The sequence below is a fragment of the Heloderma suspectum genome, chromosome 3 (genome assembly GCF_057233095.1).
Source record: "Heloderma suspectum isolate Gila_16-S chromosome 3, 16-S_ref, whole genome shotgun sequence".
In the NCBI taxonomy this organism is placed as follows: Eukaryota; Metazoa; Chordata; class Lepidosauria; order Squamata; family Helodermatidae; genus Heloderma; species Heloderma suspectum.
Window position 1 is genome coordinate 6843238 of NC_139460.1, and position 24223 is coordinate 6867460.

Below are 24223 nucleotides of genomic sequence, written 5' to 3' on the forward strand. Positions count from 1 at the left end.
AGATAGCATCACGGATGCAATGAATATGAACTTGAGCACGCTCCGGGAGAGAGCGCAGGACAGGAAGGCCTGGCGTGCTATGGTCCATGGGGTCACGAAGAGTCGGACACGACTGAACGACTGAACAACAACAACAACAACAATATATATATATATATATATTAATACATTTCTAATCTGCCCAATAACTAATGTTCTCTGGGCGGATTACAAACATGGTGCAGTCCTATGCTTTTTTAGACAGAAAAAAAGTCATACAATTCCCAGCCAGCCCTTACTAAGAATTGCTTACCCTTACTAAATGGTATCTTTTCTTTCTCAGCAGTTTTCCGATCACGAAAGACTGGATCTTACTGCCTTGGATTTTAAGTGTTTTTGATGCTTAATTTGTATTTATTGTGATGTTTTTATTTTGTTCCATCTGTTTGTAAACCATTTCGTGATCTTGGATACTAAGCAGTCTATACATGTTTTAAAATAAATAAATAACAACATTTAGATCCACATTAGCCCACTAACAAAGTCATTCCAAGTAAATTCCTCTAAACCAGAGCTTTCCAAACTTTTCATGTTGGTGACACACTTTTTAGACATGCATCATTTCATGGCACGGTAATTCAGTTTTACTAGCAAACTGGAGGTTAAACTAACCCATTATAAGAGATATGGACACATATATAAATTGTAATAACAAAATGTATGGGGATAGAACATATCTCATGAAAACCTTTCATTTATATTTTTAAAAATATATGATTTGCAAGATAATAACATACATTGTTGTCATTTATGAGTAACAGTATGTAAATATGTGCAAGAAAATGTGAAAAATAAACAAAATTAACTAAAGTATTTACAATACATATTAGGACACATAGGCCCAGGTAGGAGCTCAGCTGCAAAAACACATGAAGTAGAGAAGCAAAAGTCCAACAAAAATGGTGTAAATATATATGTCTCACTACAAGGCTATATTGCTGTAAATATTTGCAATGCCTATGTCCAGAGTCCAGTTTCAGCAGTCTCCGGTGGTACACTGCCGGTGGGTGGTTAATCCACAATTACAGCAGAGTAAAAATAAAAATAAATGGCAGAAATCAAATTATAAGTGCCACGTGGTGGGTGGCTTGCTGTTTGACACATTGGGTTTGGGAGGGTGGCCTCCCTTCAGCCAGCAGCAAGTGGGTTGGCTGGGTGACAGCCTGCAGCTGCGCTCACCCGGGTGATTGGAGCATGCTGATTCTGAGGCTTCTGGCCTCCACTGAGCTCCGTTCCGACTGGCCAAGATGGCGGACGTCCCGCTTGGTGCAGTCCCAGGCGGTGTTTCTACCTGCGCGCTACTCTGGCCTGGCCGCACAGGAGCACGGTGTAGAAGTCCGCGAAGGGCACGCTCGAAATCTCACAGCGCTGGTGGCCGCTGCCACTTCTCTGTGCCGGTGTCAGCCAAGCTCTGCTCCCAGGGCGGCGCCTCCCCTCCCCTCTCTTCACCCCACGCCTCTACCTCACCATACTGCTCCAACACCGCTAATCACGTGCGTCCTACGTGAAGACGCCACATGATCCTAAAGCAGCTAATGTTAAAGCAGCTAAGCCTTAGCTGCTTTAACATTAGCTGCTTTAGGAAGTTCCAGGGGAGGGGCTAAGGGAAGCAAACGCGAGTAAGGGAGCTCTGTGGTGCCCTTCCGCACAATTTTCTGCATTTTACGCGACACACCTACACACTGCCACCGACACACTAATGTGTCGCGGCACACAGTTTGGAAAGCTCTGCTCTAAACATATCAGGAACGATATCAGGCACAATACTCTCAGGAACATAGCAGGAATGATATTAATATATCAATACCGTCAGGAACGTATCAGGAATGATATTCTCCATTAATAAGAACAATCACTAGGAAAACATCTACGTTTGTATATCTTAACACTGATAGACCTTTGCTCTGATCCCATAGAGGTCTTCAAATGGTCTATGCAGCCTCCCGCACCTTCTCCCCTCCAGGTGGGCCATGCTGACAGGGGATGATAGGAGTTGTAGTCCAACCCATCTGGAGGGGAGCCGGTTGGGGAAGGTTGATCTTACATGTCTTTTCCTTACAAGTGCAGCTCTGAGTGAAAACAATTTTTTCTCTTTTAGGCTACATCTTGATTACAATTTGGCAGGCCCATCAGTGCAGCAAGGGGAAGGCAAAGTTGCTTCCGGGACCAGATGCAGTGTGTGGGCCAGCAGTTAGCCTCCCTTGCTCTGCAACTTTGCGGGGATTGGGGGGGGGGGCTCTCCCATTGTGTGAGGCATCAGTTTGGGTTAATAAAATGTCTTCTATCAAAGGCCTAGTGAGGCTCTAGCTTTTTGCTGAAAGATTACTGTTCGTTAATCATTCAAGTCTTTTTATGCGTGTGCAATAACTCACGGTTGTATTTCCATTTGTCTCCAAAAATGAAATTGCCTTCAGTCCCATTTTTCAGATAAAGGAGTAAGGCGGATAGACAACATCTACTGAACTTGTAGAGATGGGACTTGATTCCTGGGCCCAGTCCTGATTTTGCTGGACCACAGCAGTGTTTTGGAGGTAACAGCACATTCTTTCCCCATCTTTCTACTCTTACTCTTTTGCCCAGCTTTCATTGGTGTGCTAGCTCTGCCCCTTCCTGGAGGTGGATCTGGCCACACTGATCCATGTCTTAATCACCTCTCGCTTAGATTACTGCAACATGCTCTACATGGGGCTGCCTTTGAAGGGTGTTTGGAAACTGCAGCTAGTGCAAAATGCAGCAGCCAGATGCACTTTGTCAACCATATCATGCCAGTCTTATGCGAACTATACTTGCTCCCAATTTGTTTCCAGGCCCAATTCAAGAAGCTGGTTTTTACAGCCTTAAATGGTTTGAAATACTGTTTCTTCCCATATGAACCTCCCCATAATCTATGGTCTTGCAGTGGTGGTGGACAGCTCAATGAAAATGTTGAGCCACTGTGTGGTGGCTGTGGAAAAGCCAAATTCCACGTTAGGCACAATTAGGAAAGGAACTGAGACTACAACTGCCAATACCATACTACCCTTATACAAAACTACAGTGTGACCACACTTGGGATTCTGTGTACAATTCTGGTCACTGCACCTAAAAAAGGATATTGTAGAGCTGGAAAAAGTGCAGAAAAGGGAAACTAAAATGATCAAGGGGCTGGAGCAACTCCCCTACAAGGAGAGGTTAAAACAGAGATCCCCAACATGGCACCCCCAGGGACCTCCAATAGCGCCAACAAAGCTCTTCCCTCCCTGCCCCCTTAAAAAATGTTTCAAGGAAAACCTTGGAAAATGTTATGGCAGGGTTCTTTCTCTCCCTTTCTAGCCTTGCTCTTCCTCACCCCTCTCCCCCTTGCTATTTGACCCTCCCTTCCAGTCTTTTGCCTCGCTATTTCTCTCCCTTTCCTTCTTTAGCTCAGTTTCTCCCATTCCTAGTCTCGAGCCTTGCTTTCTCTAGCCCTTTGCCTTGCTGTTTCCCCCTCCCTCCCAGCCTCCAGCTTTGCTATTTCTCTTCCCACTTAGAAAAAAGGCAAGGGGAGACACAGAATCATAGAACAGTAGGATTGGAAGGGGCCTATAAGACCATTGAGTCCAAACACCTGCACAATGCAGGAATCCAAGTCAGAGCATCCCTGTCAAGTGGCTGTCCAGCTTCATCTTGAATGCCTCCAGTGTGGGAGAGCCCACCACCTCCCTAGGCAATTGGTTCCATTGTTGTATTGCTCTAACAGTCAGGAAGTCTTTCCTGATGTTCAGCCGGAATCTGGCTTCCTGTCACTTGAGCCCATTATTCTGTGTCCTGCATTCTGGGATAATCGAGAAGAGATCCTGGCCTTCCTCTCTGTGACAACTTTTCAAGTACTTGAAGAGCGCTATCCTATCTCCCCTCAGTCTTCTCTTCTCGAGGCTAAACATGCCCAGTTCTTTCAGTCTCTCTTTATAAGGCTTTGTTTCCAGTCCCCTGATCATCTTTGTTGCCCTCCTCTGAACCTTCTCCAGCTTGTCTGCATCCTTCTTAAAGTGTGGTGCCCAGAACTGGACACAGTACTCCAGGTGAGGCCTAACCAGTGCTGAGTAGAAGGGAACTAGTACTTCCCAGGATTTGGAAGCTATGCTTCTATTAATGCAGCCCAAAACAGCATTTGCCTTTTTTGCAGCCACATCACATTGTTGGCTCATCTTCAGCTTGTGATCTACAACAATTCCAAGATCCTTCTCGCTTGTAGTGTGGTTGAGCCACATATCCCTGATCTTGTAACTGTGCATTTGGTTTCTTTTTCCTAGGTGCAGAACCTGGCAGTCTTGTAACTGTGCATTTGGTTTCTTTTTCCTAAGTGCAAAACCTGGCATTTATCCCTATTAATTTTCATTCTGTTGTTTACTGCCCAGCACTCCAGCCTATCAAGATCACTTTAAATTTTGTTTCTGTCTTCCAATGTAGCAACGTATGGTGCTAGACAGCCATCTGTCAGGGATGCTCTGACTTGGATTCCTGCATTGAGCAGGGGGTTGGATTCGATGGTCTTGTAGGCCCCTTCCAACCCTACTATTCTATGATTCTATTATCCAAAAATGAGATCATAGAATCATAAAATACTAGGGTTGGAAGGGGCCTACAAGGCTATTGAGTCCAACCCCCTGCTCAGTGCAGGAATCCAAGTCAGCGCATCCCTGACAGATGGCTGTCCAGCCTTGTCTTGAACGCCTCCAGTGTGGGAGAGCCCATTACCTCCCTAGGTAATTGGTTCCATTGTCATACTGCTCTAACAGTCAGGAAGTTTCAGATCAGAATAGACTGGCAGGAGTGGTTCTTGACAAATCCATGTTGGCTTCAAGTAATCACTCCATTGTTGTCAAGGTACTTAGAGAGTGATTGCTTTATAATCTCCAGAATTTTTCCAGGGATTGATGTCAGACTGACTGGTCTGTAGTTCCCAGGTTCCTCCTTTTTGCCCTTTTTGAAGACAGGGACAACATTAGCCCTCCTCCAGGCATCTGGCACTTCGTCCGTCCTCCATGATTTCTCAAAGATAACAGACAGTGGTTCTGAGAGTTATTCATTCATTCATTCGATTTATTTTCCGCCCATCAGAAAGTACCCAGTCACTTTTCTGCCTGTTCCTTTATTACTCTAGGATGCAGTTCATCTGGCCCTGGAGATTTGTACTTATTCAAGGTAATTAGGTATTCCTTGACCATATGCCTATCACTCTCAAGCTGCAATGCCGCCCCTTCAGCCTGTACTATACCTTTGCCGGGGGGGGGGGGCATAGACCCTCTTTTGGGGGAAGACTGAGCCAAAGTAGGAATTGAGCACTTCTCCCTTTTCTTTGTCATCTGTTATCATTTTGCCATCCTTATTTAACAGCTGAACCACCATTTCTTTCCTCTGTCTTTTACTATGCACATATCTGAAGAAAGTCTTTTTGTTGCATTTAGCATCCCTCGGTAACCTCAGCTCATTCTCAGCTTTAGCCTTCCTGACGCCTTCTCTGCAACTCTGTGCTACCTCTGTCGCTTGGCCTTCCTTCCACTTCCTATATGTATGCTATTTTGTTTTCAGGTCATTTCTAAGCTTTTTGTGAAGCCATATTGGCTTCTTCTGTTGTCTTCCACCTTTTTTTCTTGTTGGAATTGTTTGTAATTGTGCCTTGAGAATTTCCTTGTTTAAAAACTCCCACCCATCTAGGACCCCTTTTCTCATTAGAGTCGCTTGCCATGGGACCTTACTTATCATTGTTTTGAGTTTATTAAAATCAGCTTTCGTAAAATCCAGGCTACACTTGGCTTTTGCTTCCTTTAGAACCTAGAACTCAAGTAGAACATGGTCGCTTTCCCCTAGAGTTCCTGTAACTGCTTCTTTACCCAGTAAGTCATCTCTGTTGGTTATGATCAGGTCATGGATAGCCGATCCTCTAGTACCTTCCTCTACTTTCTGTAGGAGGAAATTATCTGCAAAACAAGTCAGGAATCTCTTGGAGGGGCCATGTTTTGCAGAATTTGTCTCCCAACAAATATCGGGGAAACTGAAGTCCCCTATGACTACTACATCATGCTTCCATTGGCTATTTGCTTTTCAAAAGTTTCATCCTTGTCTTCCCCTTGACTGGGTGGCTGGTAGTAGACTCCGACCACCAGGTTCCTTTTATTCTTTGCTCCATTTATTTTAACCCTGATGCTCTCAATGGGGCTACCAAGCTCATCCTCCTGTATTTCTGTGCAGAGATATGTATTTCTAACATATAGTGCAACCCCACCTCCTTTTCTATTCCTCCTGTTCTTTTTGAACAAGTTATATCCTTCCATTGCTGTATTCCAGTCATGAGAGTCATCCCACCAAGTTTCAGTTACACCTATCAAGTCATAATTTCCCTCCTGTATTAAGAGTTCAAGTTCGTTCTGTTTGTTTCCCATACTCTGGGCATTAGTATATAGACATCGAAGACCATGTGATTTATAGTTTGGCTTTCTTCCTACGTTTCTGAAGATTGTTATTGGGCAATATTAGAGCTGTTCTCTCTGTTGTGGTGCATGAGCCTTCATTGTTACCCCCATCTTTACGTCTCCCTCCCCCATAGGATTCAGTTTAAAGCCCTCCTGATAAAGTTCTTCATGCTGTGGCCAAACACATTCTTCCCAGCCTTTGTGAGGTGCAACTCGTCCCTTGCCAACAGTCCATCTTCCAGGAAGTATAGCCCATGGTCCCAGAATCCAAATCTCTTGCGCCGGCACCACCTCCATAGCCAGTCATTCACCCAGAGTATTTTTCTTTCCCTTTCTATCCCTCTTCTAACTGCTGGAAGGATGGATGAGAAGACTATCTGGGCCCCAAAGTTCTTGAGTTTCCTTCCCAAAGCTTCAAAGTCTGGTGTGATTTCTTTGTAGCTCCGCTTGGCGGTATCATTTGTTCCCACATGGATGAGAAGAGATACCTGTCAGTGGGCTTTATAAGTGTAGGCAACCCTTCAGTCACGTCTCTAATCCATTCCCCTGGGAGACAGCATACCTGGCAAGTCCATGGGTGTTTGCAACATCCTTGTGTTTCGATCCTATGCAGCAAGGAATCTCCCACTACTACTATTCTCTTCTTGTTGTAGGCCTTGGTTTCATTGCCTCTGCTTGACTGACCTTCAGCCTCTTGCTTGCTCTCATGCAGGTTCCCCTGTAATTCTTCCTCTGCAGGCTGTCCTCCAGTCTCATCCTCAAGTACCTGGAAACAGTTCCACAGTTCCAGTGCTTCCACTAGTGCAGGGTGGCTTCTAGTTCTTCTGCTCCTGTCACGTCTTTCCAAGGAGTATGCCCTACTTCATTTTTCCTCACCTCAGCAGTTTCCTCTTCTGCCTCAGCTTGCTGTTGCTCTTCTAGCTTCTGTTCTTCACTTTGCTGCTGTAGTTCCACCGTTCTGTTCAAGAACTCTTCGTGTTCTCTTATTCCCCGGAGGGTCGACAGTCTCCACTCCAGTCCACTTACTTTTTCTTCCAGCAGCGTGATCAACTTGCACTTGTTGCCGGTGTAGGCCATGTTGTTCTCAGGCAAGAAAACAAACATGGCACACACCTTGCAGGTCACCACCACTGGAGAGTCTTAGCTGATCCTCTAATTCTTTCCTCTACTTTCTGTAGGAGGAAGTTATCCACAACACAAGTCAGGAATTTCCTGGAGGGGGCATGTTTTGCAGTTTTGCAGAATTTGTCTCCCAACAAATATTGGGGAAATTGAAGTCCCCCATTACTACTACATCATGCTTCCTTGAAACATTGGCTATTTGCTTTTCAAAAGTTTCATCCTTGTCTTCTCCTTGATTGAGTGGCCAGTAGTAGACTCCGACCACCAGGTTCCTTTTATTCTTTGCTCCATTTATTTCAACCCAGATGCTCTTGATGGGGCTACCAAGCTCCTCCTCCTGTATTTCTGTGCAGAGATATGTATTTTTCATGCTGTTCTTCATGCTGTGGCCAAACACATTCTTCCCATCCTTTGTGAGGTGCAACCCGTCCGTAGCCAACAGTCCATCTTCCAGGAAGTATTTACTTACTTTTTCTTCCAGCTGACGTGATCTCTTCGTAGCTCCGCTTGGCAGTATCATTTGTTCCCACATGGATGAGAAAAAAGGGATACCTGTCAGTCGGCTTTATGAGTGCAGGCAACCTTTCAGTCATGTCTCTAATCTGTCCTCCCGGGAGACAACATACCTGGCGAGTCCACGGGTCTTCGCGACATACTTGGATCTCGATCCCACGCAGCAAGGAGTCTCCCACTACTACCACTCTTCTCTTCTTCTTCTTGTAGGCCTGGGTTTCATCGCCTCTGTTTGACTGACCTTCAGCCTCTTGCTCACTCTCATGCAGGTTCCCCTGTGATTCTTCCTCTGCAGGCTGTCCTCCAGTCTCATCCGCAAGTACCTGGAATCGGTTCCACAGCTCCACTGCTTCCACTGGTGCAGAGTGGCATCTAGTTCTTCTTCTCCTAACTGTCACCCTTTTCCAAGGAGTATCCTCTACTCCATTTTTCTTCACCTCAGCATTTCCCACTGCCTCATCTTGCTGTTGCTCTTCAAGCTTCTGGTCTTTCCTTTGCTGCTGTAGTTCCCCCATTCTGTCCAAGAACTCTTCATGTTCTCTTATTCCCCGGAGGGTCGACAGTCGCCGCTCCAGTCCACTTACTTTTTCTTCCAGCAGCGTGATCAACTTGCACTTGTTGCCGGTGTAGGCCATGTTGTTCTCAGGCAAGAAAACAAACATGGCACACACCTTGCAGGTCACCACCACTGGAGAGTCTTGTCCTTCCATAGCCTCTTTTCCCTTTTTGTGTCTAGCTTTGTGATTGTTCTAGACTAGCCTGTGCCTGCTCCTCTACTCAGTAGAGGTTAAAAGCAGAGTCCCACTGGTGTGAAAGTGTGTGTTACAAGACAAATAAATGGAAAAAAGTTAGTTAAAAAAATAAAAAATAAAAAAATAATGTTAGGGGCCTCCCCCTTGACCTCCCCTGCCGAACTCCCCTGGCCAACTCCTGTTTGCTTCCCCTGTTCGCTCGCTCTCTGGGAGCTTGCCTGCTTCTGTAGTCCCTGGACCAGCTGGAGCAGCTTGCTCTACTCTGCTCTGCTGGGAGGCGGAAAACAGACTGAAGCTTCCCGCCCAGTCAGGTGCTGGGAGTACTCAGGCCACACCCCTCAAGTCAGGCCTTTCAGCTGTAATTCAAGGGGTTTGACAAAATTGGGGCACTAACCATTCAGGAAGGACAGCCAGTGGCATACACAAACACCTATCGTTGGTGGCTCATAAGTAATGGAATGAATGGCTGACAAGCAGCTGCATGGCTAGGTGTGGCCTGTTTCCTGGGTGCCCCATGACCAATCAAGCAGATAAAAGGCCTGGAGGTGGTTCTAAGTGTTACATTTGCATTGGTAGCTGTTCACTGGAACTCCCAACATGAGGTCCAAAGAGGTGTCCATGCGAGTGAAGGAGGCCATCATTAGGCTGAGGAAACAACATAAACCCATCAGAAAGAGAGAGAGAGCAAAAACATTGGGAGCGGCCAACATAACAGTTTGGAAAATCCTGAAAAACAGGGAATTAACTGGCAAGCTCAGCAACAGCAAAAGGCCTGGAAGACCACAGAAGCCAACTGAAGTGGATGACCGCAGAATTCTGCTCATGGTGAAGAGGAACCCTTTCACAACACCTAGCCAGGTAAAGAACACTCTTGAGGAGGTAGGCATGTCATTGTCAACATCTACAGTCAAGAGACGGCTTTATGAATGTAAATACAGAGGCTTCACAACAAGGTGCAAACCACTGGTAATGCTCAAGAACCGAAAGGCCAGATTAGCCTTTGCCACCAAACACCTTAAAAAGCCTGCCCAGTTCTGGAATATGATTCTTTGGACTGATGAAACAAAGATTAACTTGTACCAGAATGATGGGAAGAGAAAAGTATGGAGAAGGAAAGGAACAGCTCATTATCCAAAGCATACCATATCATCTCTCAAACATTGTGGAGGCAGTGTTATGGCATGGGTACATATGGCTGCCAATGGAACCGGATCACTGGTGTTTATTGATGACCTGACTGCTGATAAAAGCAGCAGGTTGAATTCTGAAGTGTATAGGGCTATACTTTCTGCTCAGATTCAGCCGAATGCTGCCACACTGATAGGACGCCGCTTCATACTGCAGATGGATAATGACCCAAAACATACAGCAAAAGCTACCCAAGAGTTTCTGAAGGGAAAGAAGTGGGATGTTCTTCAATAGCCAAGTCAGTCACCTGATCTCAACCCAATCAAGCATGCTTTTCACTTACTGAAGACAAGACTGAAGGCAGAAAGACCCATAAACAATCAGTAGCTGAAGGCAGCTGCAGTAAAGGCCTAGCAAAGCATCTCGAGGGAGGAAACTCAGCATTGGGTCATGTCCATGGGTTCCAGACTTCAGGAAGTCATTGACTGCAAAGGATTTTCATCCAGGAATTAAAGGCGACCCTTAAATTTGAAATGATATTGGTTTGTTCCATTACTTATGAGCCACCAACGATGGGTGTGTGTGTATGCCACTGGCTGTACTTCCTGAATGGTTAGTGCCCCACTTTTGCCAAACCCCTTGAATTACAGCTGAAAGTCCTGACTTCACTCCCATCTGGGTGTGTTTCCTTTCAACTTCAATGTGGTGGTGTACAGAGGCCAACTGCCAAAATAGTTATCCTTGTTCCAATATTTCTGGCCCTGAACTGTAGCTTTCAGTGTGTCATTGTATTTTAGAAATCATTCACTGACACTCTTTAAAAGATTCTTTAAAACGCTGCCAAACAGAAGTCCACAATTCACTGTGAACATAGTCAGGCACAAACACACTAGGTTTTGTTCTGCTACAAGAGCAAATGATCTTGGTAGGAAATCCTGACATCTAGCAAGTTTTTTGAAAACCAAACCCAGCAAACTACTCCATCAACTTGTATTACCTAGAGAGGAGGGGACAGACCATCACATTCCGGTCCTGGTTGGAGATCCTGACAAAAAAGGTACTGATAGACAAATTTGTCAATGCTGATTTCTCTCACTTTCTCGTCTTTCCCATCTTAAGTTTGTTCTATCCCATTTCCACATCAGTTTGCAAATTTAAAATAAGTCTGCATAAAATTTCATATGATTTTTCTGCGAATCTTTCCTAGTATATGCATTTTGGACACACATTTGCCTAATATGCCCATTTCTGCAAGCAGTTTTCCTTAGTATAATGTTGTTTTGTGTGTTTTTTCATGAACATGCATTTTGTGTGCACTTTACCCTAACATACCCATTTTGTACACACTTCTCTTTAACGTTTGCATTAAAAAAGTTTTTTTTAAACCTACATCATAAAATTCTGAGAAGTGTCAATACAGAAGGGTCATTGCATTCTGGTTCATATATTGATTCAGGAAATGCAAGTCAGTAAACTGTGCTTATCAAAATGCAAACAGAATGAAATTCTCCTCCATCCCTGCAAGAAGCGATTTCTGACATTCAGTCTGGCTCTACATGTGGCTGAAAAGGAGCTGATTATCAAAACCACTGATAATCATATCAGTGATTATGCTGTACCCATTAATTATAGATTTGCACCAAAAAATCTATTGTGGAAGCCTTCTAAAGGTAGGAGAGGCTTCCAAAAAATGTAATCACTCCCTCCCTACCTGTGGTTCAGCCCATGTTATGACCTCAGCATCTCACTGTCTTCTGCTGCTGCATGTAGAGACCAGGTCTGCAACAGGCCAGAACTGCATGGTGTTTGGACAGATGTTTTTAGCTCTCCAGTGCAAAAAGTTAACTTCCAAGTTTAATTATTTGGTTGAAATCTGAGTGTGTGTGTACACAGGAGAGAATATTGTTAAAGGAAGGTAGAAAGCAGAAGACAACAATTGTTAATTTAAATGTAGATGATTTCAGTTAATGCCCAGCATTTTCACACAAGTGTTACAATATTTTACTATCTTATACCTTTTCTTCAGCTCCAGCCTGTTTGTTAACTCAACTGTATATGCCAGCTTTTCTCCATCTTTCTATCTGTCTTTCTTCTAATGCCCTTTTCCTTTTTTGTTTCGTTTGCTTACAAGAAAACCCTGAACAACAAAAAAAGGTGATGGCATGGTTGACCTTCAGCTGGGCATCCAAGATCTACCTGATGAAGACAAAAAAATAATGTGATCATTTGCTATTTAAAATATTCCTAGGCTACTTTTCAGGGCAGGAGCCCTGTGAAGGTGACTTACAACAATAAAATAGACTAATACAATTTCATAAAAACAACAATCCAAAAAACAACAGAACAGCCTCCAGGCACTGGTTCAACAGTTCAACAGCCTCCCTGGGATGTGTAAATGGAAAGGAGAGGTACAGCAAAGTATAATCCACAGGAAGAAAGTAAAACAAGAGTGCATGGAATCAAAAAGGGTTTCTCATGATTTCATATGATTTTTAAAGGGGAGACTGCCCAAACCACCATCATATCACAGAGCACATCTGCCTCCATGGACTGAACCAGAAAAATCACGGATCAGCCACTCATGGGCGCAGCCACGGCACAAAAACAGCGACCCGAAGCGGGGATCCTCAGGGATCCCCAAGTTTTTTAGAAGAAAGATACCCCAAAACACCATCATATGACAGATCACATTTGCCTCCATGGACAGAACCAGAAAAATCATGGATCTTGCACTCATGGGTGCAGCCACGGCACAAAAACGGGGATCCTTGGCAGGGATCCTCTTGATTTCATATGATTTTTATAGAGCAAATGCCCCAAACCATCACCGTATAACACAGCACATCTGCCCCCAAGGATGCGGACAAGGTGCTGGCTTAAGTCAGCCCAAGCCCCCTTGCCCTTCGTGGCTTGTGACATCCAGAAGGGAGGGGATGACTGGCTTGTTTCGGAAGGTTATCAGTTCTTCCCTGCTGGTCAGAGTGGCGAGACTACTTCTGAAATAAAGATCCTTGGATCCAGCAGATCTGAATAACTATAGGCCAGTAGCTAACATCCCTTTCCTGGGCAAGGTGCCTGACAGGGTGGTAGCAGATCAAATCCCATCACTCATGGATGAAATTGATCTTCTAGATCCACCTTCAGTCCAGGTATCGGCCTGGTTTTCACACAAATAATGCAGCGGTCACCCTGAGCTTTGCTGAGAGACAAGGGGGGTGCAACCCAGTTGATTCTCCTGGATCTCGCAGTGGGTGGCGATACCATCAGCCATGGCATCCTTCAGGAAAGGCTGTCTGAGTTGCATGTGGGTTTTGCAGCTTTGCAATAGTTCCATTCATACTTACAGAAGGTGACACTAGGGTAAGTGTGCTAAACTCCATGGCATGCTTTGGGGCCCAACAAAGTTCCATCTTGTCTCGCATGCTACTTACGGTCCACATTGAAACTGCTGAGGGAGGTCATTAGGAGACTTGGAGTGCAGTGTCATTGGTATGCTGATGGCACATAGCTCCATCTCTTTCTCATCTGATCCCAGTGGGGAAGTGGATGTGCTTAATCAGTGCCTGGCCATGGTAATGGACATACTGAGGGCCAATAAACTGAAGCTTGACCCAGACAAGACAGAGGTATTGCTGGTGGGTGGCTTGACTCTCCAGGTGCACGGTGTGCTAACTGGGAAGGATTTGCAGCCCGCAAATACTGGGATCAAGTCCATAGCTTGGGGGTGCTTCTAGACCCAACTTTGTCACTAGAGGTACAAGTGTCTTCTGAGGTTCAAGTGCCTTCCACCAACGTGCTTCAATGATCCATGCCCTGGTAATCCTGTTAGATTACTGCAATGCATTGTATGTAGGGCTGTTCTTGAATACAACCCTGAAACTTCAGTTAGTAGAAAATATGGCAGCTAGGGGACTGGCTGGAACTGGGCATTCCACGCCCAATTCAACATTCCCACGTAAAAATCTGGAACATCCAGGAGGATCTGGAACTTGGACCCAAACTTTTCACCATAGTTGCACCATGAAGTTCTGGATCAGTGCTTTCTATGGTTCAGTCCCTCGACACAGACATGATCTGTGATTTGATGGTGATTTTGGAGGCATCCCCATAAAAATCCAGGGGAATCATGAGTATCCATGCCTCAGATCCATGTTTTGCGGCATGACAGCACCACAAATCCATGGATCCATGATTTTCATAATGAAGTCCATGGACACAGAAATGATCTGTAATTTGTAGGGGTGTATGAAACCCCGCTTACCTGGCTCTGCCGGGTTCCGCTGGGGGGGGGGGGGGGAGGCACTCTGTCCCTCCCCCCGGAATCCTGGCCGGCCGGCTCTGGCCACCCACAGCCAGACAAACGGCCACTGGGCAGCCCTGCAGGGATGCAAATGGCGGCGGTTGTAGCTGCCGTCATTTGCGTCCCTTTCTTTCGCCGTGATAGGCAATGTAAAAATTCACGTAGCCTATCACGGCGGCAGGGGGGGACCTGAGCGTCCACAAATGGCGGTAGCCACCACCATTTGCATACGCTCAGGTTCCCCCCCCCCCCGCCATGATAGGCTACATAAGTATTTACGTAGCCTATCACGGCTGAAGAGGAGCAAGTGAATGGCGACCGCAGGACGGCTGCCATTCGCACAGCAGCGCGGACAGGAGCAGGTAAGTGCTCCGTTTCGCGCGCCTTTCGTGGGGTGGGGGCGGCGGGCACTTCGTCCCGCACGCCTTTTGTGGGTTGGGGGGGCAGGGGCTTCGTTCCGCAACGGGTTTCGGGGGGCCGAACACACTGGCATTCGGCCTCACTGAGATCTGTCACGGAATTCTCTGACATCCCTAATGATTTGCTGGTTATTTTGGTGGCACCTTCTGTTAAAAAAAATCCATAGGATCCATGCCCCCAAATCCATGCTTTTATGCCTTGGCGGTTCTGTGAAGCATGGGAGTGTGATTATTATGGATTCATATTTTTACATCATGCTTACTCCATGAAGTACAGGATCAATAACTTTAATACTTTGCTCTGTGGCCATAGATGTGATCTGTGATGTAATGATGCATTTGTGGGGACACTATATAAAAATCCAGAGGACCCATAAGGTACTGCTTCTTTAATCCTTTTTCTTTTCTTGCCATCCTGGATCTGAGCAATCCATGCCACTGACATGGATTTGCTTTGTGATTCAGCTATGATTTTGGATTCACTACATATAAAACCCAGAGGATACATCAGGATCTATGCCTCACATAAATGGTTCACACCATTTGAGGTGAAGCAGCAGATCTGGGATCTGCTGGAAAGCAGCAAATCTGGCATTGTTAGTGTGCATACTTGGAATAAGATGAGTTCTGTGCTTTGATGGGGGGTGGGCAGGTGGGGGGACCCAAAGTAAAAATTCAGAGTATCTGTATTGAATTGTGTGTCTTATCCATGGTTTTATAACGCGACGGTGCTACAAAGCACCAGATCTATGTTATTTGTCACTCATTCCCTGGGCATGGATGTGTTCTGCAATATGAAGGTGGGGGGGGGGGGCTTTCCCTGTAAAAATGATGAGGATCCATGACTCCGAGCCATGTTTTTGTGCCGTGGCTGCACCCATGAGTGGCAGATCCATGATTTTTCTGGTTCATTCCGTGGAGGCAGGTGCGCTCTGTCATATGATGGAGATTTGCTCTGTAAAATTCATATGAAATCAAGAGCATCCCTGCCAAGGATCCCTGTTTTTGTGCCATGACGGCACCCATGAGTGGAGCATCCATGATTTTTCTGGTTCACTCCATGGAGGCAGATGTGCTCTGTCATATGATGGTGGTTTTGTGCATCTCCCCTTTAAAAATCATATCACGAGGATCCCTTTTTGATTTCATGGAGCCTTGTTTTACCCAGTCCCTAATCCACATACTGATGACACTTCACCCAGAGCCCCGAATGATTTCCCCAGCGGTTTCTGGTAGATGTTAAAAAGCATGGGGGGACAAGATGGAACCCTGTTACCCAAAAGCACAGGATCTAGATTTGGCTTCTTCAACAAGGGCCTCACCACTCCTTCCTTCAAAGCTGCAGGAACCTCACTATCCTTCAAGGAGGCACTGACCACCCAGCCCAGCTCTGGCAGATCCGCAAGCCAGGAAGGAGAAAGATTTAGAGCAAGTAATAGGGCTGAATTCTCCAGGCTGTTTGTCCTCATTCGAATTCCAGTCATCAGGACATTTCAATCCCCTCCCCATCAGACTAAGCAGCTATTCTACACACACTTACTTGGGAGTTGGTTCTATTGCATTTAGTGGGGTTTAGTTCCAATGCTTCTGCTGCACAGAAGCACCCCTATGTACTTATCTGAACTCTGCGGGCCGTACTTCCACTCTTTGTTGTTGTTCAGTCGTTAAGCCGTGTCCGACTCTTCGTGACCCCATGGACCATAGCACGCCAGGCCTCCCTGTCCTCCGCTCTCTCCCAGAGTGTGCTCAAATTCATATTCATTGCATCGGTGATGCTATCTAGCCATCTCATCCTTTGCCGTCCCCTTCTCCTTTTGCCTTCAATCTTTCCCAGCATCAGGGTCTTTTCCAGAGAGTTTTCTCTTCGCATTAGGTGGCCAAAATATTGGAGCTTCAGCTTCAGTCTCTGTCCTTCCAATGAGCACTCAGGGTTGATTTCCTTTAGGATGGACTGATTTGACCTCCTTGCAGTCCAGGGGACTCGTAAGAGTCTTCTCCAGCACCACAGTTCGAAAGCATCAATTCTTCGGCGCTCAGCCTTCCTTATAGTCCAGCTCTCACAGCCATACGTTGCTACTGGGAAAACCATAGCTTTGATTAGACGGACCTTTGTCAGCAAGGTGATGTCTCTGCTTCTTACTATGCTGTCTAGGTTTGCCATAGCTTTCCTCCCAAGGAGCAAGCGTCTTTTAATTTCATGGCTACAGTCACTGACTGCGGTAATCTTGGAGCCCAAGAAAATAAAATCTGTCACTGCTTCCATTTCCTCCCCTTCTATATGCCAGGAAGTGATGGGGCCAGATGCCATGATCTTCCACTCTAATCATGCTCTAATCCTAGGCGCTTACTCAAGCCCCCGAACAAACGCCTACACGATCTCCAAATCTCTGCTGCATTTGAGACGCTTTTCCAGCAGAGGGCGGCAGCAGCTAAGCTTGCTTGCGCTGTTGAGTTCGTTCTCACGCCTGAGCGGCGCGGCAGGCAATGAGGCCGGGCAGCGTCGGCGCGCGCCTTGTCCGGCTCCTCCCCTCCCCGTCAATCAAAAGTAGACCTCAGAGCGCGTAGGACGGTAGCCTTATTAAGCCCCGCCCTTTCCTCCTCTCAACCTATCCCGTCCTTTCGGCGTCGATGTTACCACACGCAACATTATCCCCTCCCCCTTTTAACACCTCGTGTACTAACCATCGTCTGAATGGCGTTAGGAAAGGCACGCTTGCGGGAAGGAGGCGGCGGACATGTCCGCGATAAAAGGGAGACCAAAACCAAACCCGGAGTAGGGCGCAATCCCAAGCGTGTTTAGAAGGAAAGTCCTACAACCCCAGCTTTCCTGGCTGGGGAACGCTGGGAGTTGTAGGACTTTCTGTCTACACAGGCACAGGATTGCGCCCTAACAAGGTTAGGCTATTATGTTTCCCTAGTCACGGACGTGACGCGCGAGTTCCCTTTCAGACGTTACGCCGCTCACGCCAGTCGAACCGCGGAGCTTAAAGCCGGGGGGGGGAGCATAACGCCTCCGAAGCTACAGAGCCGCCCCCACGCGCTCCCCCCTAGAGAAAGAGGCGCCGCCGTCCCCGGCCTCGGTTCGGCGGAGCCCGCCCCTCCACGCCTTTCCCTCAGCGGCTTCCCGTCCGTGAGGAGAAAACTCGCCTCTCAGCCCCTCTTCCTCAACACGCCCCCGCCCCTTCACACACACGCCGCCTCAGGGCGGGCGGAGGGGTCGTGTGAGGCGGGAGGGCGGCGGCGGCGGCCCCGCCTCATTTTTCTCCTCAGCGAGGAGAGTTCAGCCGCCGCCCCGCCCCCCCCGGCGCGCAATTCTCGTCTCGCGCGCATTCCCCTCCGCCCCGCGTGGGGCGAGACGCTCCGCCCCTCGCGCGCCAGGCGCGCCCCCGACGCGAGCGAGCCGTCTCCCCTGGCCCGAGGCGGTGGAAACGAGCCCGAGGCCACGCCCCCGCCGAGGCCGCGCCCCCGCCGTGTCCGCTGGCTGCGGCTGCTGCAGAGACCGGGCCGGCGCCGCCGCTGCCGCCGCCGCCGCGCCTCGCTCCCCCTCGCCGCGAGCCCGGCCGGCGCCGCCGCCTTCCTCTGCCGCCGCCGCCGCCTGGGGCGGGGGGAGGATTGATGTGGAGGCCGAGAGCGGCAGCGCCGCCGCCATGCAGCCCCCGCCGAGGAAGGTGAGGAGGGGGAGTGGAGAAGGGGCGCGGGGGGCGGCGGCCATGGTGGGAACTGAGGTAAAGAAGGGGCGGCGGGGAGGGGAGGGGAGAGCATCCTGGGGGGGCTGGCGGTTGTGCGGAGGGCCTTTCCCTCTTCCCTCGGGAGGGTGGGTGGTAGCGAGGCGGGGGCGTGAGGGTTTGGGGGGGGTTAGGGGTGTGTGGGTGTGATTGCAAAAGCCCTATAGGGATACATGGGGAGGGGAAAGAGGGGGCTGTTTGGTGGGGCTGGGGGGGCCCTGCCCTGCCCTGGCCTGCCCTGCCCTGCCCTGGGGAGGTTTAGACTGGGCGTGGGAGGACCATTGCAAAGGTGGCACAGGAAGAAACGTGTGTGTGTGTGGCGGGGCGGGGGGGCAGGGCTTGTGGGGCGGCCGTGGGGTTTTTGCAGGAGCGTGATGACAGGTTGTATTGGAGCTGGAGGGGGTTGCAAGGGGCTGAGCGGGGGCTTGAGGAAGGTGGGGCAGCAACAGGGGATGTCTGTGAAGTTGGCGGGAGGCTGCGCCATGGCATGGCGAGGAGGGCTGCAACGGTGGCATGGGGATCTGCGTGCGTGTGGTGGGGCGAGCAGTGGCTGTGCAACAGGGAGGTGTGATTCAGAATCCTTGTGTGCTGCGTATGTCGGTGGCCAGGTCAGCCGCAGAAGGTTAAAGGGATGTGGGTGGAAGGTGGTCCGTAGGGCTGTGAGGCAAAGGCATATGGTGTTGTGGAGAGGGGGCTTGGGGTGCAGGCGGGATGGTTGCAAACATATTGTGGGCTCTCCTGTGTGTTTCAGTGTGTGTGGGGGGGGGTTGGAGGCAGCCCCTGGGGTGTAACGGGGGTTGTGGTTGGGCTGACATAGGTCAGTGAGGTGGAAAAGGCTGTGTGGGGAATTAACCTGTTTCCATGTATATGAGGATTGAGCCTTAGCAAGGAGGAGGTGTGCAGTGGAACATATAATAAATAGGGTAGGGGGCAGCGGGTTAAGGAGGAAGGGATATTAGGTCTAGCAATGATGTGGTGCTGTGGGACACAGTTTGGGGGGTTGGAGTCCGATTTCAGTGCGAGGGGGTGGGCAGCAGGTTGCACTAGGGTATAAAAGAGATGGTTTTGAAGGTGACAAAGGCATGTCTTTATTAGGGGGAGGAGAAGGGCAGCTATTTGTGGGGGCTGTGGGAGATTTTTGTTAATGGGGAGGTTTTTCAATATTGAGGTGTTGGGTGTAGGATGAATAGGGACAGGGTACTGCTGTGCAGAAAAGTAAGGGACATTGGCAGAATACATGGGGCTATGCAGTAGTGCCCTGAGCTTTTGGAGGGTTGGCTATTCAGGTGGGGGTAGGTGTTGGTGGCAGATTGCAAGGGGAGTTATGGGGCTTGGAGGAAGTGGGGTATGGCTGGGATGGTTGCAACAGTAGCATAAAGTTAGGCACAGGCAGCAGTTGGGGCTGTTCCAAAATAGAGAAAAATTGGAGTCAGGTTGCAATGGGAGCTCTATGGTAATTTGGGGGGCAGGCTCCAGAGGAGTAGTGTCAGGTGTGGGATGAGGGAGGGAGGTTAGCTGCAAAGGTGGCTGAGGGCTGTGATGGTCAGCCATGGTGGTTTGGGTGGTGTGGTGAGTGAGACTGGGGGCAGATTGCGTTTGAGGCTGGCTTACCTTGGTTGAAGCTGGGGCTTGCTGCAATTTTTAGATGGCTAATGCTGGCTGTTGAGGAAAGCTGGAAGCAGGCTGGGTTAAACAGAGATGGTCTGCACTGGAAAGAGTAGCTGGATGCAAGGTATGATTGTCATGTAAGAGAGTTGAGGTCCTGACTGCGGCTTGACCTGCTTTGGGTGCTGTGGGGTACAGAGCTGGTATTATTTCATTTATTATAGGGTCACTTGGATTGGGACATGAAATACTGTGTAGTAGAATGCTAGCAGGGGCCATGGCTCAGTTATAAAGCAGCTGCATTGCATGTATAAGGCCTTAGGAGTTTGCAGTCCTAGTACTTAGTATATCTTAACCAAAGTCCCTTGGACAGGCACTGCTTATCTGAGTAGATGTATTGGGCTTGATGGACCAATGGTATAAGGCAGTTATATCTTAGAAGTTTAGGATCTAGCTGGATTTGTATGGGATGCAATAGACATGTTTCCTGGTGGCAGGAAAAAGAGAAATGAGTGCAGATGACAGCACTAGGGAATGAAGGGTCATTGTGGTATCAGGTTTCCTAAGTTGACTTTGACAATGTTAAGATGTTAGTAGCTTGGTGAGCTGTCTGATTCAAATACGATTCAAGAGCTATTCTGGCTTGAGATAATACCGTGATGGAAAGCGGTCTATAGGCTCCCTTCTTTTGCAGGGCTGGGAGTGTTGCAGTGTCTTCTGTGTTGACACTGGTGGGCAATTGTCATTTCAGGGACTTGGGTTGGTGTGTGGAGAATGTATTGAAGGGCTATTTATAGGGATTCAGTACAAGCGACTGGGATGTGGGGGGCGAGTAATTAGATCTACATGGAGGTTCTGTCTGTGGAGTTAGCATTAGTGATATAAAAAGAAATGAGTGGTCATGTTTGTGACTCAAGGGGTTTGCGATGAACAAGAATTGAATTAATAGGCTTGGTGAAGTTAAAAGAGGGATTGTGGTGCTTTCATTGAAGACATTACATTGGGATCTCAAGGATCTGCTTTGCTTTCTTGTACTCTAAGGTGGTATCCACACTGATGGCATAATATAAATATTATTATTTAATTGTGTATGTGTTTCAGAAGGGAGCTTAGATGTGGGTGAAACATAGGGGTGCGTAAATTATGTAAACAAAAGGCTGGGCTTCCCAGTGGACCAAGATAGCTTGGTAATATTTGTGGGAGGGGCAAAGGTTGCTTTTCTCTGCCTCCCTGTTTTGAGGGTGGGCTCTGCCAGGAAAGCACAGGTTTATTCATGTTAAAGACCATTCTAGTTTGCACTCCTTTTGCTCATGTTTATGCATCATGTGTTGTGTTTTGATTTCTCATGGAGTTTTTATCTCCATTCCATGGGATAGGCTATGCTTGGTGAAGTGTTTCGTGTGCTATTCAGATAAAATTCAAACAAGCTTAGCTTTTCAGTTTAAAAAAAAAATTACAGGATTCTCTTTGTGTTTAAAAGTATTAATGCTTGCATGGTGGTGGTTTTTGTTCTTTTTTGGAAAGATCTGGGCAGAACAACTTGTCTCCTCTTGCGGTGCTAGGATTGGGGCGTTCTTGCTGCTGGGGGAATATTTTCAGAGTTGGGATTGCAGGGAGAGGTAGGGGAGTTGCTTTGGTTTGGTTTTTGCTTTGGTTTTACTTTGCTTGAGGGAAGGGGGAGGTCTATGTCAGCCTTTTTTTCTATGTTTTTTTTTCTGTCTTTCCTCTTTTCCATTGCAGGAACTGTTATGTTTTTCCTCGCTGTGTGATGATATAACTCAACATGATGTTCAATTAGAACAAAAAATAAGAGTTACAATTTCAGATCTCTGAGGATTTCTGGTGCTGATGCCTATAACAAGTCAATTCACCCTCTGTCATGCTGCTAAGCATCAGCATGAAAAAAATGTGGTAGTGTTCAAACACAAAGGTATATTTGACTGCTATAATTCAGAAAACATTAGTGTTTAGTGAAATTATTAAAAATGGGCATTTGATCTGGTGGACTGTTCACCCAGATGACTGTATTTAAAGACTGCTGTTTCATGCAGCTCTTGTAGTGGTATTAATATAACTTTTTGGCATTAGTTGCACTATTAAACATGCTAAGTATTGGAGTGTGTGTAAATTCTTTACCACTTCCCTTCAATATTTGTACTCTTGTTTCAAGTGGACTTTATCGTTGCAAGTGAGCTTATATTTGAATTTTTAGAAGAAGGAAACATCTTATTCACAGTAGAATGCACCATTGAGGGCCTGCAGGTCTACACTGTTAATTCAAGTAATGTATACACTATAAGTACAATAATATTATTTAGATTGGCAAAATCGATATTAGTTAGAACAGACACAAAGATGTCTTATTTTAATCCACATTAGCTGCAGTTTTTAATTATTTTGAGCAACTTCTGAGTCTGTTTTCTGAATCCTTAAATTCTGAGGGGGGGGGGAATCTGTCTCACACCTTGTTTTCTCCCTGGCCAAATTCATATGGCACAGTGTGACCTGACTGTAAGGTGACATTCCAGCAATGTGAAGCTTCAACCTCAGTGCTTTTTAATTATTTGGCTGTTTAGTTGTCTGAAGGGGTTGCTTGTGGTATCATTCAAAATGAGAGAGATCTTTGCATTATGCAGGTTTCATTTCAAATAGGTTATATTAAATGATGGAACTTTGGCAAATAATAGTTTAGACTTTGAAGGCTGCTGATGGTAGTTACTGCAGTTGTCAGATTAAACTCTATAAATTAGAGGATATTGCAAGAGTAGGGATCCACATGTTTTGGCTTAGCTTATTAGCCAAACATTGTTCGTGCATGCCTCCAAGCCTTCCTCCAAGTCCATCGTATATGCTAGATGACTTGGAGGAGATACTGTGTTGCACTGAAGCAGGTGGAATCATTTCTACATCCAGTGCTTTGCAAACATATGACCCATGCTCCTTTCCAGTATGTGCTAGGAGACTTGGAAAAGGGAAGGGTGGTATTTCATGTAGAGCTAGACTTGGGAGCATGTCGAGGGGAAGTCTATCTGTACTATCCTTTAGTCTGACTATTCCAAAACTCCGCATGACCTGAGACCCACTCCCTAAGGTCTCTGCAGTTTCCAGAGAACAGAGATGAGTGGATATGTGTGCTGCTGGAACATCCTGCCTTCTAAACGGGCTAGGCCATGGTAAGCAATCTTTGTAGATCTATGTGAGAGTGGGCTATGTAGTCTAGTTCAGTGAATCTACAATGGTTAGAAATAAACAAAAAGATGCCACTATTTATGAAGTTGATAAAATTAAATAAGAGATGTCCCATAATTTACCACCACGACTGACTTAAAAAGAATGAAATATATTTGAAGTTACACCTTTCAGTGTGTGGCTTTTTTTTTCTAGGTGAAAATTACTCAAGAACTAAAACTGATTCAGACTGAACAGATGACAAAACTTCAAGCCAAACATCAAGCAGAATGTGACTTACTTGAAGATATGAGGTAAGGCTACAGCAAACACTCCCAGATTCCTGTAAGAGCTCCGTTTTTGGAAGAACATTTGGGTTACAAAACTCCGGGAACCGACGATGGAATTTCCTGTTAGATTTCCTGCTTTTAAACTCTTAAAGCATTGACACAGCTGGAAATTATAACTGGAACTAACACAATGCATGCTGCCCCAATTTGAAAGGGGAGTGTCTACAAATATGTGTCATGAGCAAAAAGTATTGGGTGTTTTGGGCAGCATACCTTATCTTTGCAGAAGGTTCTCATAATGCTTGCGAACTTCACCTTAAAAATGACTAGGAGCGGTAATTCTCCCAAGTGGCATGTAAATAACTTTTTTTTTTTTTAAATCCAGGAAAGACAAATTGCATTTATACAGCCAGTCTTAGAAACCACTTTTGTTGCTGATCAATACAGAATTCATGCTTCCCATAAGCATAAAAAATCAAATGTACTATCATTTGGTTTTAAAAGGTAATTTCTTGTGCTTAGCATTTATGCATTTTACCATCAAAGCATCCATGGGGATTAATGCGTATCTGAGAAGCGCGTGGAGAAATAATCAATGGCCGTGTTTAGAGACCATTAATTCCTAGGATGGGCATGTTGAAAAATATTAAAATGTTATCAGTATGCCTATTGCCTTCATCTCTGAGTGCTATGGGCATATCTCTCACTAACTACAAATCCGGCAAGATTAC

General features: G+C 46.7%; 1 protein-coding gene and 1 long non-coding RNA gene across 7 annotated transcripts in view; one reads left to right on the forward strand and one right to left on the reverse strand.

Annotated features, from left to right (window-relative positions):
- Positions 1-11821: 11821 nt before the first annotated feature.
- Positions 11822-17886, reverse strand: LOC146349296 (uncharacterized). 2 transcript variants are annotated; one of them, XR_014788934.1, is made up of 3 exons: positions 17387-17886; positions 16245-16780; positions 11822-12181 (listed from the first exon to the last, which is right to left on the reverse strand). It is a non-coding gene; the product is annotated as an uncharacterized LOC146349296 (long non-coding RNA). The 2 variants fall into 2 exon arrangements; XR_014788933.1 differs by having other exon boundaries at positions 16245-16777; positions 17387-17862.
- A 176-nt stretch (positions 17887-18062) lies between these two features.
- Positions 18063-24223, forward strand: part of FCHSD2 (FCH and double SH3 domains 2) — a 225663-nt gene continuing 219502 nt past the window's right edge. For 3 of the 5 annotated variants that reach the window (XM_084842414.1, XM_084842413.1, XM_084842411.1), the window contains exons 1-2: positions 18063-18372; positions 23419-23516. In XM_084842414.1, the coding sequence (XP_084698540.1) occupies positions 18352-18372; positions 23419-23516 (119 nt within the window). In that variant the 5' untranslated portion in view covers positions 18063-18351. The other 2 variants (XM_084842410.1, XM_084842409.1) reach the window with 2 other exon arrangements.